The sequence below is a fragment of the Cannabis sativa genome, chromosome X (assembly GCF_029168945.1).
Source record: "Cannabis sativa cultivar Pink pepper isolate KNU-18-1 chromosome X, ASM2916894v1, whole genome shotgun sequence".
Lineage (NCBI taxonomy): Eukaryota > Viridiplantae > Streptophyta > Magnoliopsida > Rosales > Cannabaceae > Cannabis > Cannabis sativa.
The window spans coordinates 6,848,779-6,869,543 of record NC_083610.1 but is presented as its reverse complement, the minus strand read 5'-3'; the positions used below and the strand labels follow the sequence as shown (position 1 = coordinate 6,869,543).

Genomic DNA, 20,765 nt, shown 5'->3' with positions numbered 1-20,765 from the left:
AAAAAATAGTAAAAGTTAGTATACCATGTAAAATTCCTTTAATATATGGAGGGCGGCCCAGTGGAGTTAGTCGTCTTAAGTGCTAGGTTGGGTCTAAACCCAAGTAAAGTCAATTTTGGGCTCCATGGTCTAACATTAGATCCATACCAAAAGATCTTATAAAAGTGGTAATTTTCTAAACTTATATAAAAAAGTTATCCCATGAATTATTTTATGAGTAATTAGTTTAAAAAATTTATGTAGTAGACTCCTTAAAGGTTGTTCTTGTAAACCCTTTATTTGCTTCCACATCATATTGTAGCTATTTAATAACACTTGTAAATTATTAAAAAATTCTGAATAAGTTATAGTGGTAATAAAATAAGATTTAAACAGTTACTTACCATACGTATAAGAAAAACAGTCGCATGTGTAACAAAATATATAAATTTTATTTTTGACATTGTAAACTATATTTAATTTTTTAAAAAAATTTATAGGCAATCTTAAACCGTACACCATTATAACAAAAATAGACTACAAAAGTTAACCTGTATACTAAAATAGATAAAAAATCTTCAGAAACGCTCCTTTAAAAGTTACACGGCAAACTTAACCATTAATTTATTATGCAATGTGGCTATATTTTTTTTGAATATATATTATTTGATTTAAGTCATAATATAATATATTTCTATCCTCATGTTTCTTTCTTTTCTTTTTTGTTACAAAAGATAGAGAACATGCATGAATCCTTCCTTCATCTCAAATTATAATGTAAATACATTATATATAAACCATATCCCACACTATACATATATATTATCGTTTAAAAATATTTATTTATAAATATAAATAATCACGATAACTACCAATTTGATATCTTTAACAATTAATAACCAAAGGTTGTAATGGTGAATATTATATATATGTAGCAAAAAAGAGAAGTGAAATAAGTGGCTGAAATTTAACATATAGATATATAGTTATATATATAGAAATATTATTATGGATGAAAAAAATAAAATTAAGAAGAAGTTTGTTGTTTTAATGAGGTGGGTGGGTTTTCACGTGGTGTGTTGTTCACAAGTGATTTCCCATTCAAAAGAAATAAAATCAAAATCTTCATTATTATTTCAAGTCCTAATTGCCCTTCAATTTAGGGTTGACATTATAGCCACACGTATGCTTTTATACTCTTACATAGGTACACCAAACTATATCTATTCTCTATATAAAGTGCCTATATAACAGAATTTGTATGAGAAATTCATGGGTGACTTTTTATTTATATTAAAAATAAAATAATTTATTAATAAAAATAAAATGGTTTATGAGAAATTCATGGATGACTTTTTATTTATAAATAATAAAATAAATCTCATTAAATCTAAAAAAAATACGATTGGGTTTTTCCTATTGTACATACTTTTCTAAATATATTTTAGTTGGATTTTATTCTAAATAAGTATTTACTACTATATATATTATATATTTTGCTAAAGAATTTTTCTATCTGTTTTTTTTTTTTTTGGCTCGATCAGGTTATAATTGTTTGCCTCCACATCTGAATATATAAAATGTGGCGAATTCTTTGTCTATGAGAAATTATTGGATGACTTTTTTTTAAAATATATTTTTTTTTATATAAAATGTGGCTATGTAACCGAATTCTTAGTTTAATGTTATTATTTATTTTTTTGTCAAAATGTTAACAGAATATTCTAATATTTGACAGAATATTCTGATTAAAAAACGTTAATTATAATCGATTAATTTTAGCTAAATAATCATACCAAAATTTAATCTATCAAATTTCTCTTTCTAGAGCAAAAACCCTAGCCTCCAACACAACATTTACCCGTTTATAACCTTAGTTATAATTTCTTAAGCTATATTTATAATTTTAATTTTCATTTTAAAATTTAAAAAATACTAATGAAGACAACATACTACATGCTATTATACAAAAGTATTGCATTTATATATCCCACGATGTTTCAAAAATACTTTGGAAAGTTCATCTTGAATTAATTATTAGTATGTAATAAAAAATATTAGTTATTATACTATTACTTCAAACAAAGGAAAGTTCTAGCGGTGCTTCTACTTTCTAATCATAAACTTCAATTTTGGCTTCTTTAACCAGCCGCCACACACAAGTTACTTACTCTGAATTTATAACCATTTATAATTTTTTAACACTCAAAAAGTTACCGGGTTTGTTTTCTATAGCTCTACTTATTAAGGTAGAAAAATATTTTTAGATTGACTCCATTCCGTTTATTAAATGAATTATTTTCAAGTTGACACATTAACTTAAAAATGACACAATAATGACCTACTACAAAGTATACACTTATATTCATTCTATTTATTGAGAATCAAAATTTCAATCTTCTTCACTAGATTAGCCAGACACACACAATATTTTGACATAAACACATGACACAATATTATAACTCAAACTCAGAAACACTTAGTCGAAACTTGAATGAATAATGCCACTCTTTTAAGTTTTAAGACTGTATATTACTAGGCAATTTTAGTTATTGTATTATCATTCCTGCTACATAGTTGATCATTTTTAGATTTTTGATGTGAAATTTCGTTTTGTGAGCTTTTTAGAGTTTCTAATAGACTTCAATGAGTAATAGATTTATATAATTATACTTGGAATAAATTTTGATAATGTTTTTTGGTGGATTCCTATTTTGTTATTAGGTAACATAATATTATTATTCGTTAGGTCTGTCACAATTATTAAGTGAGAATGAATCAATTTAAAAACCTTTCACTATATTGAAAGGTGAGATTGATTTTAATATGAGCTTAATTATATTTTTTATTTTGTATATCTATTATTTTATTTGAAAACAGGTAAATAAATGACTACACTATATACAACAATTAAGGACATCACTCCAACTACAAAAAATTGGAAGAATAAAATGAGAGTGTTAGAAAAATTTGAAAAGCGGATAAATAAGAGTTCACCACTCAAATATCAAAAGCTTAATGTTAGCAGACAAAAAAGTATACAATCAGTTAATTTACTGTTGAAATTGTCAATACTCTACTAATAAATGCTATATTTTCTGAATTTTGCCTGTACTCGCGTTGCAACAAATTATTATTTCATAAATATATTTTTTTTCCTTAAAAATGAACACAGGGTAATGATGTTGAACCTAATAACTAAATATTTTTTCTTTTAATTTTTAATTGTATCACTTTTTAATAACGTAAAAAAAAAAATTAGCATAAAATTTAGTATTCGTGCCTCGCACGTAACTTTTTGCTAGTATTTATATATATATATATATATAAATATAGATTGTCTACATGCAAAAGCTCCAACTCTACTTTTATGCAGAACTTTATTTTTAGGGTAAATACCATTTTGGACCCTCTGTTTTACAAAAGTTACCAATTGGACCCTGTGTTTTGTTAAATGACAAAATGGACCATGTATTTTCTAAAATAGTACAAATAGGACCCTGAATTGATTTTTTGTCAAAATAAAGTTTAATTATAATCCGATCTAAAAGTACTATGACAAAACTGTTTACATTTTTTGTATCTGTTCGTATTAAGCATTTTCTTCAAGTTAGTTGTATTAAAAAAAAAAGTTGTCAAAAATTAAGCTCAGTGTCCTATTTTTACTATTTTAGAAAATACAGGGTCCATGTTGTCATTTAACAAAACACAGGGTCCAATCTGTAACTTTTGCAAAACACAGGGTCCAAAATGGTATTTACCCTTATTTTTATCACTTTAGAAAAATATTTATAATTTAAACTTTTTTTAATCTTTATTATGCTAATTTATTAAACTTTTATATACATGCAAAAGTTATAGAAGATACTTTACATGTTTTTGAAAAAAATTAAAATAATTTATTATGTTAAAAATAAATTTAAATATTTATTCATAATGTATTTATTATTTTTTTATATTCTTACAATATTTGTTTATTTTGAACTATATGTTTTCAATATTATAATTTATTTAGAATTTTGTGAATATTAGTGGAATACTTACGTCTATACAATTATAATTTCTCAAATACCAAAAATAATTTCTCTAATTATAACATTTCTTTTTGGCACATAATAACATAACTTAATGTTTTTTAATATACAATACATTTTAATTTGTTATCATATTAACTTTCTCATATATATAAAAAGAAATTAAAAAAAAAAAAAACTGATAATAATAATAATAAAGTCTCTACATATATAATTCAAAACATAGAGCTATAGCTAGTAGTTCCAACTGTGATAGGAAATTGTGTTAGTTTTGGGTTAAGATTCTATATAAAAAATTATCTTAACTAGCTATGTATATGTATATATACGTACATAAATATTATCATTATGATCATATTTTACAATATAAATTAATCAAGCTTGAGCTATGTTGGATTTTCTGAAATATTTAATCTTTAAAATATCATTCATATATTAATTAGATGGTTTTAATTGACTTACCATTAATCTCACAAATAATAATCATGATGAAAATATATATAAGAAATTTTTTAATTCAATTAATATTTAATAACCAGGTTTAATAAATAATAATATAGCTTTCCCTAACTATTTATGAATAATTAACTACTTTTCAATTTCATATCATAACTTTCAAAAAGTTATAAATAAAAATATGATTTTTCACATCTTTTTATCTGCAAAAAAACTCAAAAAGGAGTCAAGTTGGGCCTGGGGATAAAGAAAATTTATAATTGATAGCTGGCATACAATTAGAATATGAATTATTTCACAAATATATACAAAAATAATAAAAATACAGTTGTACGGAATTTTAAATATTTTTATGATTTTATTTAAAAAAAAATAATATTTTAATGTAATTCCATATTGTACTCTTGTTAATTTACGTTATTTATATATATATATATTTTTTTGTTATTTTAATGTAATTTTTTTGTAATTTTAATTTATATAACACCGTAAAATATAAATAAAAAATCTTTAATGTAAAAATTTTATAAAAAAATATTACTTTATCTAATTATTCGATTAAGATATCCAAACTATACATACCACACATTAATATTAATTATAGCAATCAAAACATATTTAGCTAAAATATAAGTTCAACTTTAACATATTTGAACAAAAATTAATTGAAGAACTTATAAAAATTACAAGCATCGATATTAAATTTTTTGCCCATGAAGCTTGGATACACCCCAGATAACTTTTAACTAGTTATTACATATTTATATGATAAAAAATAAACATAAATAAAATAAAAATTCTATATATATATTTTCTATAGAGAAGCCAAAAAAAAAGTTATTGAAGTAGCCTACGTAGAAAGAGATATATTATATCTTTAAATATTAAATATTAAATATTGCATATCGATGAATTACACCAAATAACAAATCAGTAAAAAAAAAAAGCATAAAACGCAGCGTTTAGCGCTTAATGAAATAATATCATCACTACTACTGACGTCCGTTGCCGTTAGTTCCGTCAGGTCCGTCATTAGCGCCGTTAAAAGAAGTAATAGCGAGTAGAGCAAGTTTCTGAAGGTTTAACTTAACGACCGTATCAACAAACATTTTAGTATCTTCAGTTGTATTCCCATCAGGAATATCCACAACATAAGATTCTATCACAACAGTGTACACGTCACCACTGTCGTTTCCACTCAATTCACTGTCGTTTTGATTCAACTCAATGTCGTTTCCGTTTTTATTCTTAACAAACTCCTTAACTGAAGTAACTGACCTATAGTTATTAAGCCGGTGCTCACCTCCAACTACGCTGAAGCTGAGCACCTGCTTTTCCTCGTCCAACATCTCGAGCCGCTCCACCGAAGTGGAGGCAGGCAGACCGGAGACGACGGTGACTTCCCTCATAGTCCCCACACCGCCGTCTCCGGTCATGATGTTGCAACTCTTGATGAAGTGTTTGTATTTTTGTGGATTGTCGAAACGACGGACTAGGGCCCACACAGCGCTGGCTGGTGCATCGATTCTTTGTGTGATCACTGATGTACACGTGTTCGGTTGTGATTCAAAGTTGTGGTATCTCTCTATTACTGGGCCCAATTCCATGTATTCCTCCAAGCTTAGCCCATATTGCCCATTATTGTTACTACGGTTCTCCATTTTTTGATCTCTCTATGTATATTTATGTATATATGTGTATATATATACTTATATGTATGTGTATGTAGATATATAGAGAGAGAAATGAAAGTTTTTAGAGATTTAATTGATATGAAGAGAAGGAGAGGAAAATCATGAAGAACTAGAGATATAAATATATTATATACATACATATATATATTTATTATGTATTGGTTGTCGTTTTTTGAGTTGGACGAAAATACCCTTGTTTGTTTTGATGAGCAAAAATCAAATTTGAACTCCAAAGCAAAATATCAAATTATATTATATTTTAATAATTTTTAATAAATAATACATGAATTGTGGGGATATTTGTCGTTTAATAGTTTTTGGATAAAAAGAAAAATTGTTATTTAAACCAAGATAGATATAGAGAGTAACTATATGGGGAAAGTGTTTTGTCTATAAGCTAAATTTGAATTTATTGTTTTCAATTTAATAATGTTTTTGGAAGAGCTATAAATGTTTAATAATATAATAATAATTTTCTTCATTATAATTAATGATGAAAACAAATATTTTATATTTATATTGTTGTGTTGACTGTATAATAACATGGCTGACTTTATGAGGCATTGAAAATAAAGAAATAGTAGTATGTAGATATATTAAGATGGATAAGGGTGTATATGTGAAAGAAATAAGAAAGAGAAGGGTAAAATGGAAAAGAAAAGAAGATACAGGAGTCGCAATCTTTGAAAAGTGGAGATTATTGGTGGATCATGTGATAACCCTAACAAACTATCTTGTGAATGTGATCATATAACTCCAATCCCTTTCCCAACCCCATCAACTATATTATATTCTATACATTTTTATTTTTTTTATTTTTAATTAGTTTATTATATTATATATTATTAATTATAATCAAAATATCAACATACCAATGCACAATTTCATGTTGTATATATACCATCATATACGAGTAATTATATGTATACATGATATGTTTAGGTGCATATTTTACTCTTTTTTTTTATTTAAGCGTTTTATATATTACAACCATATATAATTTAGGACTCGAACTCAGGACCTCCGACACACACGCACTCTTCTATGGCCACTTGAGCTAGCCTCAAGTGGTTGTGCATATTTTACTTTTAGTTACACATAATATCATATTAATTATACATTACTCGTGTTGGAAAATTCATGCAATCTTAAAAATAATGTACTATATTTTTATCTATTTCAACAAATTTTTTTAGTCTAATTTTTTTTTTATAGTCGTGTACATCATAATCATTTAAGACACCCTACAAAATTTTAAGAAATTCGAAAAAAATTAACACGCTAATAAAGTTCAAATTATAAATTACACGCAACACTCTTTTATTATTTTATACTCGTGTGAAATAGATTGTTTTATTTTAATATTATTTTCCATAATGTAAATTATTCTGAATATCTCAAAATTTTACAAGATATTTTAAATAACTATAATGAACACAACTATCAAATTAAAAATTTAAATAAAAAATTAGATGATAAAACAAATACAGGTGTATCGATACAACTATTTTAGAGGGTGCATTGCATTTGTAGAATGTGTCTTTGCAGAATTATAATTTATTTATTTTTTTTTTATAATTTTCTCCAAAATAAAGTGCGGAGAAATGTGTTTGGAATTTAATTTCTATACATATATCGACACAATTTTATCTTTGTAAAAATTAAGGTGGCGTTTGGTTGGAGGTAATAAAATAGAATGTAAAGGAAAGGAAATAATTTCCATTCTATTCTTTTGTTTGGTTGCATATTAAAGTGTTAGAATGTCATTCCAATGGAATGACCTTTCCACCATTTTAGTGGAATGACAATTACATTTTGAAATGGAAGTAAAGACCATTCTAATGCATGATCAGAAAAAATTTAATAATTTTTTATCAATTTTTTTTATGCATTTTAAATTTAATTTATTCTATTCCTATTCTCATTCTCATATTTTTATTCTTCCCAACCAAACGCCACCAAGTTATAAAAACAATATTATTATATACAAAATGATTTAATAAAATTAATAATATTTTTTCAAACACTTGTTGACTTTTTTTCTAATAATGTATATACATATGTATTTCTGCCAGTAATTATATAGTTCATATATATTTTGTTTTCACACTAATATATATAAATTGTGAGAAAAAACAGATATTATATACAGCTTTCTACGTATGGCTGTATCTGGAAAATTCTCTCAATTATTTTATTTTATTTAATATCTTTATTCACATTCAAAAAAAAAAAAATTATGAAAACAGAAAATATTAATAGACAAAAATAAAAATAAAAAATACTATTGATTCAATCAACAAAAAGAGTGAATTTAATTATATATGTTATCGTCTTATTGAGTTGTTGTTACAAATTTGAATATTTGAAATAAAAATTACATAAGAAAAGTTTTACATAGATAAAAGCTACAAGAGCTATGATTTGATATATTAAAATTCAGGAAAATAATTTAATACATAGATAAAGAATTGCTCATTAGTAAAATAAAATAGAATTAAACAAAAAATTTCAAATTTAATAATCTCAATATATAATTCAGAGACAAAAAAAATTAACAACCTAACAACCATATTTATATATGAAAATAGTTTTCTTAATATATTTACTAACTAATTCCAAGTTAGGATTATATATATAAGTCAGGAGATATTTTTGTGTGTATGTATAAGTTAAAAAAATGACAACGTAAGCTGTATATTCTGAATATATAACGACACTAATCAGTTATATATATCTACGTAACGCGTATATATATAACTCTAATATATTTTTGTGTTTGTATTGTAGGAAACACTCTTTTATGGGTTTGTATATATTGTTTAATTATTTAATAGTAAATTTAATCAAGAAATTAATATTATTATAAGAAATAGGTGTGCCATGATATCGTATATTATTTATAATAATAAATTCATGCATGGTTTGGGTATGTATGGATTCTAGTGTTTTGTCTCTTCCTTATTTATTTATTTATTAAATTAATTATTAATGCTAATAATGGAAATGAAAAGTACAACATGATCGATATAGTCTTACTATAAATACATCCCTATATATAATAATATGTTTTCTTAGATCCTAATTACTTGTTAATAATTAATTAACACTATTTTCTTCCATTACCACATTTAATTAATAAATAATATTAAAGCTGGTATTCTTTATTATTTTATTTATTTATTAATTTTTTTTAACTTTCTCCAGATTCTCTTCTTTGTCTTTTTGTTTTTGTCATTTTCTTTTTCTTTTAGATCCTTAAAATTAATGCCCCTGGATTGTTTTAGAAGAGAAAAAATAAATAAAGTCTCACATACTTTTGTAAAATAAGAAAAGTAATAGTTTTGTAAAATAATGACTACAAACGACACTCATTTGCTCAAAACGACATTAACAATGATTTTTTTTTTTGTTTTTTTTAGGTACCAAATATTTATATCTCAAATCCACATGGACGTCTAATTTGCCATGTTGGCTTTTTACATTGACTTGGTCGAGAACACATAAGCAACTAACGGTGTCAAAGGGAAAACAAATAGTGCATTTGCAAATAGAATAGGACTTAAGGTAGTTTTTCTACTAAAAAAATTAAAGGTAAAGTGTATTACAAATGAAATAGATGAAGGTTTGACTGTAAATTTTTCTATTATGTTCGATTTGTTTAAAAAGATTAATATAATATTTTTTTTTTTTTTTTGAAAAAAAGATTAATATAATATTAGTTTAGAAAGAAGAGAATTATATTGTGTTATGAATATAATGATCGACTATGAGATTGGATGGGTTTTAAGAAAAGAAAAAAAATATTAGACCTTTTATCAAAAGAAATTAGTGGTTTCTTAAAAAGTATTAAAAATTATACATACTTTCAAAAGAAAAATATTTAATTTAAACCCTAGGTGCAAGTATGCCTTAACTTAAGCTCAACACACATAATATTAATAAATAATAGGATTCATACCAATTTTATACACATGTTGTTTAATGTTTATCTTATAGTTAAAATATAAGATTAAAAATAGTGTAAATTAAGGTATAATTACTAATACTTTTTATTTGAATGTGTGTATCTTCATGTTATTCAAATTTTGTAAATGTCTCACATTTTCATTATGTACAAAAGAGACAAGTTAGAATATTATGGAGTGCTTAGAAATATTCGGAAGAATTACGAGGGTCCCACTCTCGGTGTGCGGACTCACTAATGAAGGTGTGGGGACTGTAGCCCCAACAAAAAAAGTTACATTGAAAAAATTAAATATTTTCTTTTTAATTTGATAAGGGAAATTTCAATTTTTGACCCTAATAATACAACCTATATCAAAATTTATACCCCTTTATAATTTGTACAAATTTAGTCCATTAATTACATGAACTTCCCATTTTACCCTTTTTTTTAAAAAAAAAAAAAAAAGCTAAAATCTGAAAGTGTATTTCTCTCTCTCTCTCTTCCCTCTTCCCTCTCTCTCTCGTGCACCACTCTCTCTCTCTAGGAAAAAATTGAAAAATTTATGAAAAACCGAAGCTGAAATCCGTCCCACACGTAATTATTTGCTGTTGCATGGTTGTTTTCTCGGTGGGTGTTGGTGGAAAACCGAAGCACAATACAACATCACTCAAGAATCTTACACCATTATAATGGGTAAGTTGCATTTTAAGCATTTTGTTTGACTTTATGTAGTTTAAAATTGTTATACGTGTGTTTATTGTTGGAACTGCTGTTTTTTGGTCTGAAATTGTTGAGATCTGGCAGATCTGGTTTTCAGTTGATTTCTGGGTTTTCCAGTGTTATCGATGATATGTCGATGATATGTCGATGGTTTGTCGATGATTATAAAGGAAAGGTCAGTGACGACCATTATCGACGTTATGTCGACGTTATGTCGACATGTTGTCGACATCATGCAACCAACTTTGGGATTAACTATTTGTCGACATTTTGTCGACATGTTTGTCGACAGAATGTCGACAACAAGCATTTTTGTTGTTTTTGAGAAGTTGTCGATATTTTGTCGACATCATGTCGACAAAATATCGATGCAATAGAAAAATACCGTGGATAAAACATAAACATAAACATAACATTGACAGAAAATAAAGTTCATTAAAAATAACAAAAAAAAAACATAAAAAAAAACAGAAAATTAAAGTTCATAAAAATTAAAAAAAAACATTAAATAAAACCCACAAACCATAACATAAGAAATTATTTTTTTTTAAATTCTTTGGCTTGTGGGTGAGCCTTGCAATACTTGCATAATGTTCCAGGCTTCACCGGTTTACCGTTGAAGATGCCCAGTTTGCAACGACGGCATCCTTCGGGGAACCCAGGTGGTGGAGCCGGCCATACACCAGTTTTTGCAAATTCTCTTTCAAGTTGCATGAACCTGAACTCGTTACCGTTTCGCTCTCTTTCGAAAGCTCGAGCGGCGTCCAAAACTTTCTGCATTGCAGGAGTAACTATGCCAACATCAGGCTCCTGCTTCAGCTCCTCAGGAGTTAGGATGGGGAATTTGCCGTTCTTTCTTGGGGCCATATTTCAAACTTAAGAGAATAAGAGAAAATTTTTAAGAGTAAGAGATAGGTAGAATACAAGAGCACTTATGAATAAGATTTCCCTTTGCTTTTATAGAGCAGTAAAAATGTTGGGAATGTATGAAAATTTAATGGTCATTAAATGCGTAACTGTACAGGGAAAAACGCATGAAATGGCGTATTTATCGACAGAATGTCGATACTATGTCGACATCTTATCGACCACATGCCAATTTAGTGTCACTGCTAACACATTTGTCGACGACATGTCGACTTCATGTCGATATGTTGTCGATAGGACACGTGTCTGACATGCAACGTTTCAGTTGGGAAGGGTCGTTGGGAACGTATGTAAAATTTATTAACATTTAATGTGCAACCGTTTTTAATTGTCGATTGAATGTCGATGGTATGTCGATAGTATGTCGATGACGAGCATGGTTGTTGTTGTTGTCGATTGTATGTCGATAATATGTCGACGCAATGTCGACAATCAGTGCCCTAATTTCTGGTGTTGTGCTTCTCGACATTATGTCTATAGATATCGATGGGATGTCGATTTTTATTTTTTTTTGGTGTTTTTTCCTTTACTCACCTTGTTTTTTTGGTTTGCAATTGCAGGAGACAAAGTGTTCCTTGTTGTATCGTACGATGGTGTTTGGTTATGTGAGAATTATAATTGGATCTACAAAGCAAATAGCAGCTTGACGTTGACAGTTACAACCGAGACAACCCTACAAGAACTGCGACAAATTTTATATGAAGAGTTGGAAGTTGATCCGGTAGCGTATGATTTAAAGTTGGAGATTTGTTCCTTGTACATGAAGGGAAAAATGGTTGCGCCAGAGGTTATTAAGAGAGAACGCCAACTGAGAACGTTTTTAGAGATGAGGGCAACAATGTCAAATACAGAGTTTATGCCATTATTCGTGACCAAGGTGAGAAAAGTTGGGAATTCGGAGCCTACGCCGCCTACTAATCCTCTCCCTCGGAGTGTGGTAGGGTCTTGCGTTCCCGAAACGAGTATGTTGGGATTGGTGTGAATGAGGAGGTTCCGCCAATTTAGAGGTTCCGACCAATTTTGATGTTCCGACCAATGTAGGGCAAGAACAAGAAGCGACAGGATTTCATCAGTTTGAAGAGTTCGATACACCCTTCTACAATAATGATCCTATTGTAGATTTGAATATGGACGATGACCATGATTTAGCAGTCGATGAACCCGTAGCGGGACCATTGTTGAGGTTAGAGTGTGTACCGAGTAACCAAGGTACACAAGCCGAGAACGACAACCTCGTAGTGAAAATCGCACTACACCCGGAACTAGCGGTAGTCGACCGGGCGGGCGAAGAACATGCTCGTCATGCAACGTTCTCAACGTTCTCCTCTTTCGAAGTTTGTACCAAGTTCAAAGCTCCCATGTGGACAAAGGAAGATATAATGGAAAATCATGAGCTAACTACTTGTTTACAAAGTAAGGAAGCGTGGGTGATAGAGCTTGGTAATTTTTATGAAAACAAGGAAGAACTGAGACAAGTTGTGGGTAGGTTTGCCCTTAATAACAAATTCGAGTGGATGGTGAAGAAGTCATCCCCCGATGTGTTGTACGTTACATGCAAGGCTCCGCATTGTAAATGGAGATTGAGGGGAGGAAGAAGATGCATTCGACAACTTTGAGGTCACCGTATTTCACAATGAACACACATGTAACTTGAATGCGAGACGTTCGGATCACCGTCAAGCAGCACCATGGGTAGTTGGCCCCCTTATTAAGGGGACGTACACCCAAGACGGAACTAAGTCCAAGGCTACAGACATACGAGAGGGACATGTTTGACAACTACGGTATCGGTATGAGTTATGTGAAGGCGTGGAGGTGCGGGGAGATGGGACTTACGTATGCTAGGGGTACGCACGAGTTTTCATACATGAAGCTTCCCGGGTACTTGTACATGCGGAACGAAGAATCCGGGTACCATTACCGACTTGTACTTAGAGGATGAGCGGTTCGAAATCTTTGTTTTATATCACTCGGTGCATGTAGAAGGGGCTTTTCTTTTTGTCGTCTGTTTTGAGTATCGATGGCACCTTCTTGAAGACGAAGTACGGCGGTATAATGTTAGTTGCGTGGCATACGATGCGAACAACCAATTGTTGCCGGTTGCTTATGGTATCGTTGACGGTGAGAATAACGACTCTGGACGTATTTCTTACAGAAGTTGAGGGTAGCAATTGGCGTGGTTGAGAACTTAGTGTTTGTGTCAGATAGGCATCAAAGCATTGATCATGCTGTTGAACTCGTTTTTCCCGAAGCAGTCCACTGTGCATGCTATCACCACATTGTTATGAACGTTAACGCCAAATTCAAGACTGATGCTTTTCACAACCAAATATATAATGTTGCTTACGCATGGTCGAAGGCGAGATGCGATAGAGAGTTCGAGAAGCTTAGAAAGATGAATCCGGCCATCGCTGCATATGTGGAGAGTATAGGGTTTGAGAAGTGGGCTCACCCTTATTGTTTGGGCGATAGATACAACATCACGACGAGCAACGCTGCTGAAAGCTTCAATAGTGTCACGAAGAGTTCGGGAAATATCCAATAACTACTTTGGTTGAATTTATCGGGTTCACACTCCAATCGTGGTTCGGCGATCGCCTCGAAAATGCCGACAAATGTGCTACCCCTTTGGCCACGCTCTTCGAAAAAACTTGGCAAAAATTCATGAAAATGCAAGGTACGGGCGCGTCCAACGAAATGGAGCCAATTTGTATAACGTTGGTAGGGGACCTAACGGTGAAAGAGGTGGTGATGTGAATCTAGTTGAAAAAACATGCACTGCGGCGTGTTCACGTTATTGAAACTCCCTTGCCTTCATGCATGTGCGCGGCATTGAAAACGAACACAAGTGTGTACACGCTTTGCTCACCTTATTATTCAAAAGAAACGTGGAGGAAGATTTACGATGATACCATCAATCTCGCTGGTGACGAGGATGATTGGGTTCTCCCAGAACACATCAAGAATATGAAAGTTGGGGTACCTGTGGAAAAGAAGCCTGTAGGTCGTCCAAGAAAAAGCAACGCTGGAAGAAGACGGGAGAACCGTTTCCGTCCGAGTGATAAAAAAGGTTACGTACCACGAAACCGCACCGCCGTGGTGCTTCGAGCCACAACAGAGCAACATGCAAAGCCCGCATCTGAGGCGTCTTGTACGTATTCGTTGGGAAATTTGATATATTGTAATGATGCATATTTTGTCATAGTTATTTTTGTTGAGGTTGAATATTTTTCAAATATTTTAATTATTTTTAGGTTTAATAGTTATTTTTGTTGAATAATGTTGATATTTTATATTTGAAACCACGTATAATTATCAAAATTTGAACGAAAAGAAAATCTATATATACATAACTGTAATGTTAATTACACAAAATATACAATGTCCCAATAATTACACATATAATCGGTAGATATTTTGGTAAAATAAATCGACACACCACCGTTGACGAAACATGGCTATCCTGGTGCAGCGTCACATCGGTCAATCCACGCCGCATCATGAGATGCTCCACATACTCAATGCAATACACGCCACAATCACCACTAAATGCAAAATAAAATGTAAAGTCGGTCTAACGTAAAACATATTTTAATACTATAGTACTTTTTTATCGCTATGTACACAGTTTGCCGACTTCGGAACTAAGTCGTGAGTGGCTCGACTCGCGTGCATTTTTGGAAGCACCGTGATGTCACCGTTAGCTAACGCCATGATCCGGTTGTTATGTGGAAATTCCCCGGTTGCAAGGATTAGCGAGGGCAGCAGTTCTGACCAAACCTTCAAGATGGGTTCCATGGCGGTCCAATGACAGACGCTGGAATCACAGTCGTAGACATTAATTTTCCACAGCTCTATGTCCACTTCAACTGTGACCCAGTGTCTTGCCGTGGGAAGGTGCAGAACGAAGTAAATAAACTCGTTACCCCTCCATCTCTCAAAGACTTGGGACTGTAATTACAGAGAACAACGAAACAATTAACAAACCATAATAATCTTCCCAAACAATTAACATTTAAAATATTACTAAAACAATACCTTATGAAACCCTGTGCGATAGTCCGGGATATATTCCTCCCATTTAAAGTTTTTCCTCGGACCCTTGTGGCTCGTCCATGCACTGCTGATCATGGCGGTCACGAATGTGGAGAGAATGATACCCTTCTGAGGAAATGTCAGTGGATAGTCGGTGCGTCGCCTCCTCAGCATATGCATTGCTGCATCTATATGCTGCATATAAACGGAAATGTCAGTTACACAAAAAAATATATTAATTGCACATAAAGTTGTAAAGTGAAGTAATATTATAAAATACTTTACTTACGTCATCTGTAAGCCATTCCTTTGGTGTGAGCATTATCCAAAAGAATCCTGGACCGTAATCACCACTTCTCAAATCCCGAGGTCGGTGGTTCGGAATGAGTCCAACACACCACTTTCGGAAAGTGGTTAACAATTTCTCATCCGGTGGCTCCAGGGGATCAAAAGTCGAAGATGGCCTATGTCTCCTCTTCATCTCCGTATAGTCACCGAACCATACAGGAGGCTTTCTCTTCCTCTTCCGACTCTTAACCACTGCAGGTTGTGCCTCTATGGACAGAATCTCACCCTGCGACTCGGTGTCATGTACATGGATAAGAGGTTGTGCCTCGATCGGAGTCGCTGGAGCTCCCTCATAAGGATCGTAATCGTCGGGGAAGACCTCATCCTCTTCTACTGGGGGTGAAGCAGCTGGTGGTGGGGTAGATGGATCTGCTGGGGCCTCCGGTGCTGAAGCTGTCGTTGGCGGACGATTCAACATGGCCAATATGTCTCTGAGCTGCTCCATAATTACGTTCTGACCACCCTTCAGCTCTACATGGCTGGTCTCGTATGCCTTCTTCAGCTCGACATGAGCGCATACGTACTACGAGTGTCACCCTCGATCCTATCCAACCGAGCCACTAAATCAGTGTACTCGGCACCCCGAACGCCTGATGCAGATGGTGCACTGGGCTGAGGTTCTGAAGCAGTGGCCTGAAAAAATATATATCAAAAAAATACGGTAAGCATACGATATACCACTCACTTTATATAAAAAAAAAAATCAAAAAAAAAAAATAAAGACATAAAAAAAAGTTCCAGAAATTGGTACCTGAGTGTCTCTTTCCTGAGTGTCTGGGACCTGAGTCTCTGGTACCTGACTACCTGCCTCAGCCTCTGTGTCATCCACAGCATCATCAACCAGGTTCTCCACACCATCGTAAGATATTGTCCTCACAAATGCCTCCTCCTCTGTCCGTGGAAGTAGCCCCTTCACCACTTCCAGTTACGTTTATGGTTTAACAAATATCAAAATAAAACCATTTAGCATTTATTACAAGCATTTATGTTAAATAATTATTCAGAACATAAGTGAAAATCATACCCGTCTAGAAAATAATGCGCTGACGTCTTTCTTCCCAATATCGCCTTTGCTCGTCCAGCTAAGCATCCTGGGGAACCGAATCCCGTGGTTCGTGCCATACCTCTTGCCAACCTCCAAAATGGCCTCGTACGCCCAATATTGGACTGCAGGTGCGAAGCAATATGCTGTGTATTTGCACTCGTGCTGAACATCCGAACTCAGCTTCTTCTCGTAGTTGGCCTTCTGTTTCAACATGTCTTTCTGAAGCGAGTGCATGAGTCTGGCGAATGAGTGCTTCCCCCAAGGAATCCGGAAGAAGAACTCGAGGTCTTCCACATATCTAATGATGTGAGGCGTGATCAGCGCGTTGGCCTCGCGGCCCAGAAGCACTGACTCCACAAACAAGCACAAGCCGAGCTTGTACAAGTCTTCCGGGTTCTGGCAGTTTGTGAACTGAAGTTGGAGTGCTTCTGTCTTCACACTATCAGACCGGTTGAAATATTTGTTGATCAATCGGTCTGACCCCGAGCGCGCGACCTGCGCAGCCTTCTCCTCTTCTGTTTGCCCCGAGGAGAAGTCCAAACCCGTAATGAGTGCAAACTCCAGCACCCCGAATCGGACCTCCTTCCGACCAACATAAAACCTCATCCTCAACTCCTCCTGAGCATCCACTTTCATTTTGTGGAGCATCAGCTGGTGAAATAACACCGAGGAGAATGTCAGTGGTACGACATTCCAGAAGCTCCCGAAACGGCTTTCCTTCGCCGTGTTATTAAGGTTGAACTCCTCAAACCGAGCTTTAATTTTTGCAAAAATTCCAGTGCCCCTATATGTGACGCGGCCAGTGAAATGCTCGGGTGCTGGAATAATGAGTCTGGGAGCCATCTGAAAAAACAAAAAAACAAATAAATAAAGCTGCTAAAAAAATTTAAAATTGTCGACATAACATCGACATCATGTCGATATTCAGTCGACATTTTCTAACAGTAAGCACACAAAAATTTCAACACAAACATGTCGACATTATGTCGACATACCCTCGACATTATGTCGACATTATCAAAAGCAGAGAAAACACTTTCATGTCGACAAAATGTCGACATCCTGTCGACATTCAGTCGACAATTCAAACAAATAACAATTACACAATATATCGACATACTGTCGACATACAGTCGACATTCAATCGACAATACAACCTAACAATCAACATGTTCATTTAATCGACATACCATCGACATAGTGTCGATAAGTAGTCGACAATTCAAACAAATAACAATTACACAATATATCGACATACTGTCGACATACAGTCGACATTCAGTCGACAATACAACCTAACAATCAACATGTTCATTTAATCGACATACCATCGACATACTGTCGATAAGTAGTCGACAATATAGGGCAGAAATACTTTTAAAATGCCAGTCGACATCCTATCGACATACAAGCGATATCCTATCGACATACAAATTACAGTAACATTCAGACAGACACTCAATCTATCGACATCCTATCGATAACCTATTGACATGTCATCGATAACCCTGTAATTTACACAGATCTCATTCAAACACTACACCTAAAGATCACAAATGCTACACAAAATCCACTAATCTCAACAACATGCAATAATTGGCATCCAAATCTATGAAAAATGTATTTTTTTCTCAAAACATAAACATTACCTTTTAATGATCACGGGTGGTGGTGGCGACGGGTACTGCTCATGCTGCTCGTGGTGGCGAAGGCCTCTGTTCGGTGTCGACGATCACGGGTGGTGGTGGTGGCGACGTTTTGTGGTCCGTGGTGGTTCGTGGTGGTTCGTGGTGGTCACTGGGTCGTGGTGGTGGTCCGTGCTGGTTCGTGGTTGGGTCGGGGTCGTGGGTGGATGGCCGGAGTGGGTCGGGGACGTGGGTGGATGGCCGGAGTGGGTCGTGATGTTGGGTCGATGTCGAAGAGGGATAGGGAACGACAGAGAGAGAGATGGAACGACAGAGAGAGAGAGAGAGAGAGAGAGAGAGAGAGTGAAAGAGAGGGAAAGACGGAAAGAGAGTGTGAATAGGAAAATTAAATTTGAGGGGTATTTTGGGTACAAATGAGTAATAGTGGAATTAATTTGTATAAATTAGTGGAGGGTATATATTTTGAAATGGGGTATTTTATTAGGGTCAAAAATTGAAATTTCCCTTTGATAATTATACTAAAATAAGTAAAATAACTTCTACAAAATTAAATAAATTACATAGACTTAAATGTTTTTTTTTTTATGATAATTACACCCTCACATAATAAAAATTTTAAGTCTGTTATTGGCCACGTCACGCAAGTGCCACCTCTACGATGGTAACACGTGTCCTGCCGAATTGGGGGACAAGAAAGAGGTTAATTAATTGAAGATTTTAGATATCAAATAATAATAAAAAAAATAGTAATGATAAAACAATAAGTAATAATAATGTTAATGAAAATAAGAATAATGAAAGTGGATATTGTAAAATAATAATGATGATTGGATTTGGAGATTCAATCTAATATTCAAAGTAGTAATAATAACAATAATAATTATAAAAAATAAAAAGCTAGCTATGCTACATTGTAACTTTTAATTGCGGCCTCTTCTAATTTATTTGTTATATCTTTTCAGTTTGACCACTCTATTAATTAAGCATAAATTTTTACACCATTTTAGCAAACACCAAAAATCAGATCCTCAATTCTATTTATCTAATGAATTAAACCTTAAAACACATTAATTAGTCTAATCCATTCACACTAATTGAGAGCTTACAATAAATTGGATGTAAGTTTAGTTGTGTGGTCCACGAGAGTGTACGTTGTATAGCTTCTCGCGGTTGTTAGAATTGGAGGAGAATGGTCGCTTATCCTTTACATAAAAGGTGTGTAAAAGAGGCAGAATAAGTTCATGTCTAGGACCCTCGTCCTACTAGGCCCCGAAAAAGATTCTTTTATTTCAAATATAACGTAATAAATAAATAATAGACATTTATACTTAACTTTCTATATCAATTTTTATTGTTTAATATAAAATAAAAAGTTTCGACAACAAGAATTGAACCCTAATCTAATGGTGGAGGTTTAAAACTTTTACCATTGTATTAAATTAATTTTATTTAATATTAAATGTAAAACGAGGTTTATATAATATTAAGGGTCCCATAATTTTGTATTGTCTTAGGCATAGTCTTATAGCGAATGTACACCCAACAACACAATCTCTACAACCATTAGTTAGTGATGTGCTTGTGTTCCCGTAGGTCTCGCTGCACGACATCTAGTAGGAAATTTTCTTCAAAAGTTAAAGCCTTTGAAAAATTTATTCGAAGCCTAACAAGTATATCGAAGGCCAACCTTAAGGTTGCTTTTCGAGTTTGTCGTCCCAAGAAAACTAAAACGACAGTGAACTTACCTCCCAGGCTTGTTGTCTCGAGATGGCTAAAACGAAAATGAACTTACCTCCCGAGTGGATAAAAATGACGACTAACTCATTTTCCAAGCATGTCATCTCAAGAGGGCTAAAACGACAATAAACTTAACTCTCGAGCAGACTAAAATGACACCTAATTCATCTTCCGAGCACGTCGTCTCAACTCTCA

The 20,765-nt window shown here is 32.7% G+C and overlaps 1 protein-coding gene across 1 annotated transcript; it reads right to left on the bottom strand.

Annotated features, from left to right (window-relative positions):
- Positions 1–5,309: 5,309 nt before the first annotated feature.
- On the bottom strand, positions 5,310–6,281 carry LOC115702425 (abscisic acid receptor PYL2). Its single transcript, XM_030629888.2, has one exon. The coding sequence runs from the start codon at positions 6,128–6,130 to the stop codon at positions 5,462–5,464; it is 669 nt and encodes a 222-aa protein (XP_030485748.2). The 5' UTR covers positions 6,131–6,281; the 3' UTR covers positions 5,310–5,461.
- Positions 6,282–20,765: the final 14,484 nt, after the last annotated feature.

Bases quoted from the DNA above. Each gene is read 5' to 3' on its own strand.
- LOC115702425 (XM_030629888.2), bottom strand. From the start codon at position 6,130: ATGGAGAACCGTAGTAACAATAATGGGCAATATGGGCTAAGCTTGGAG.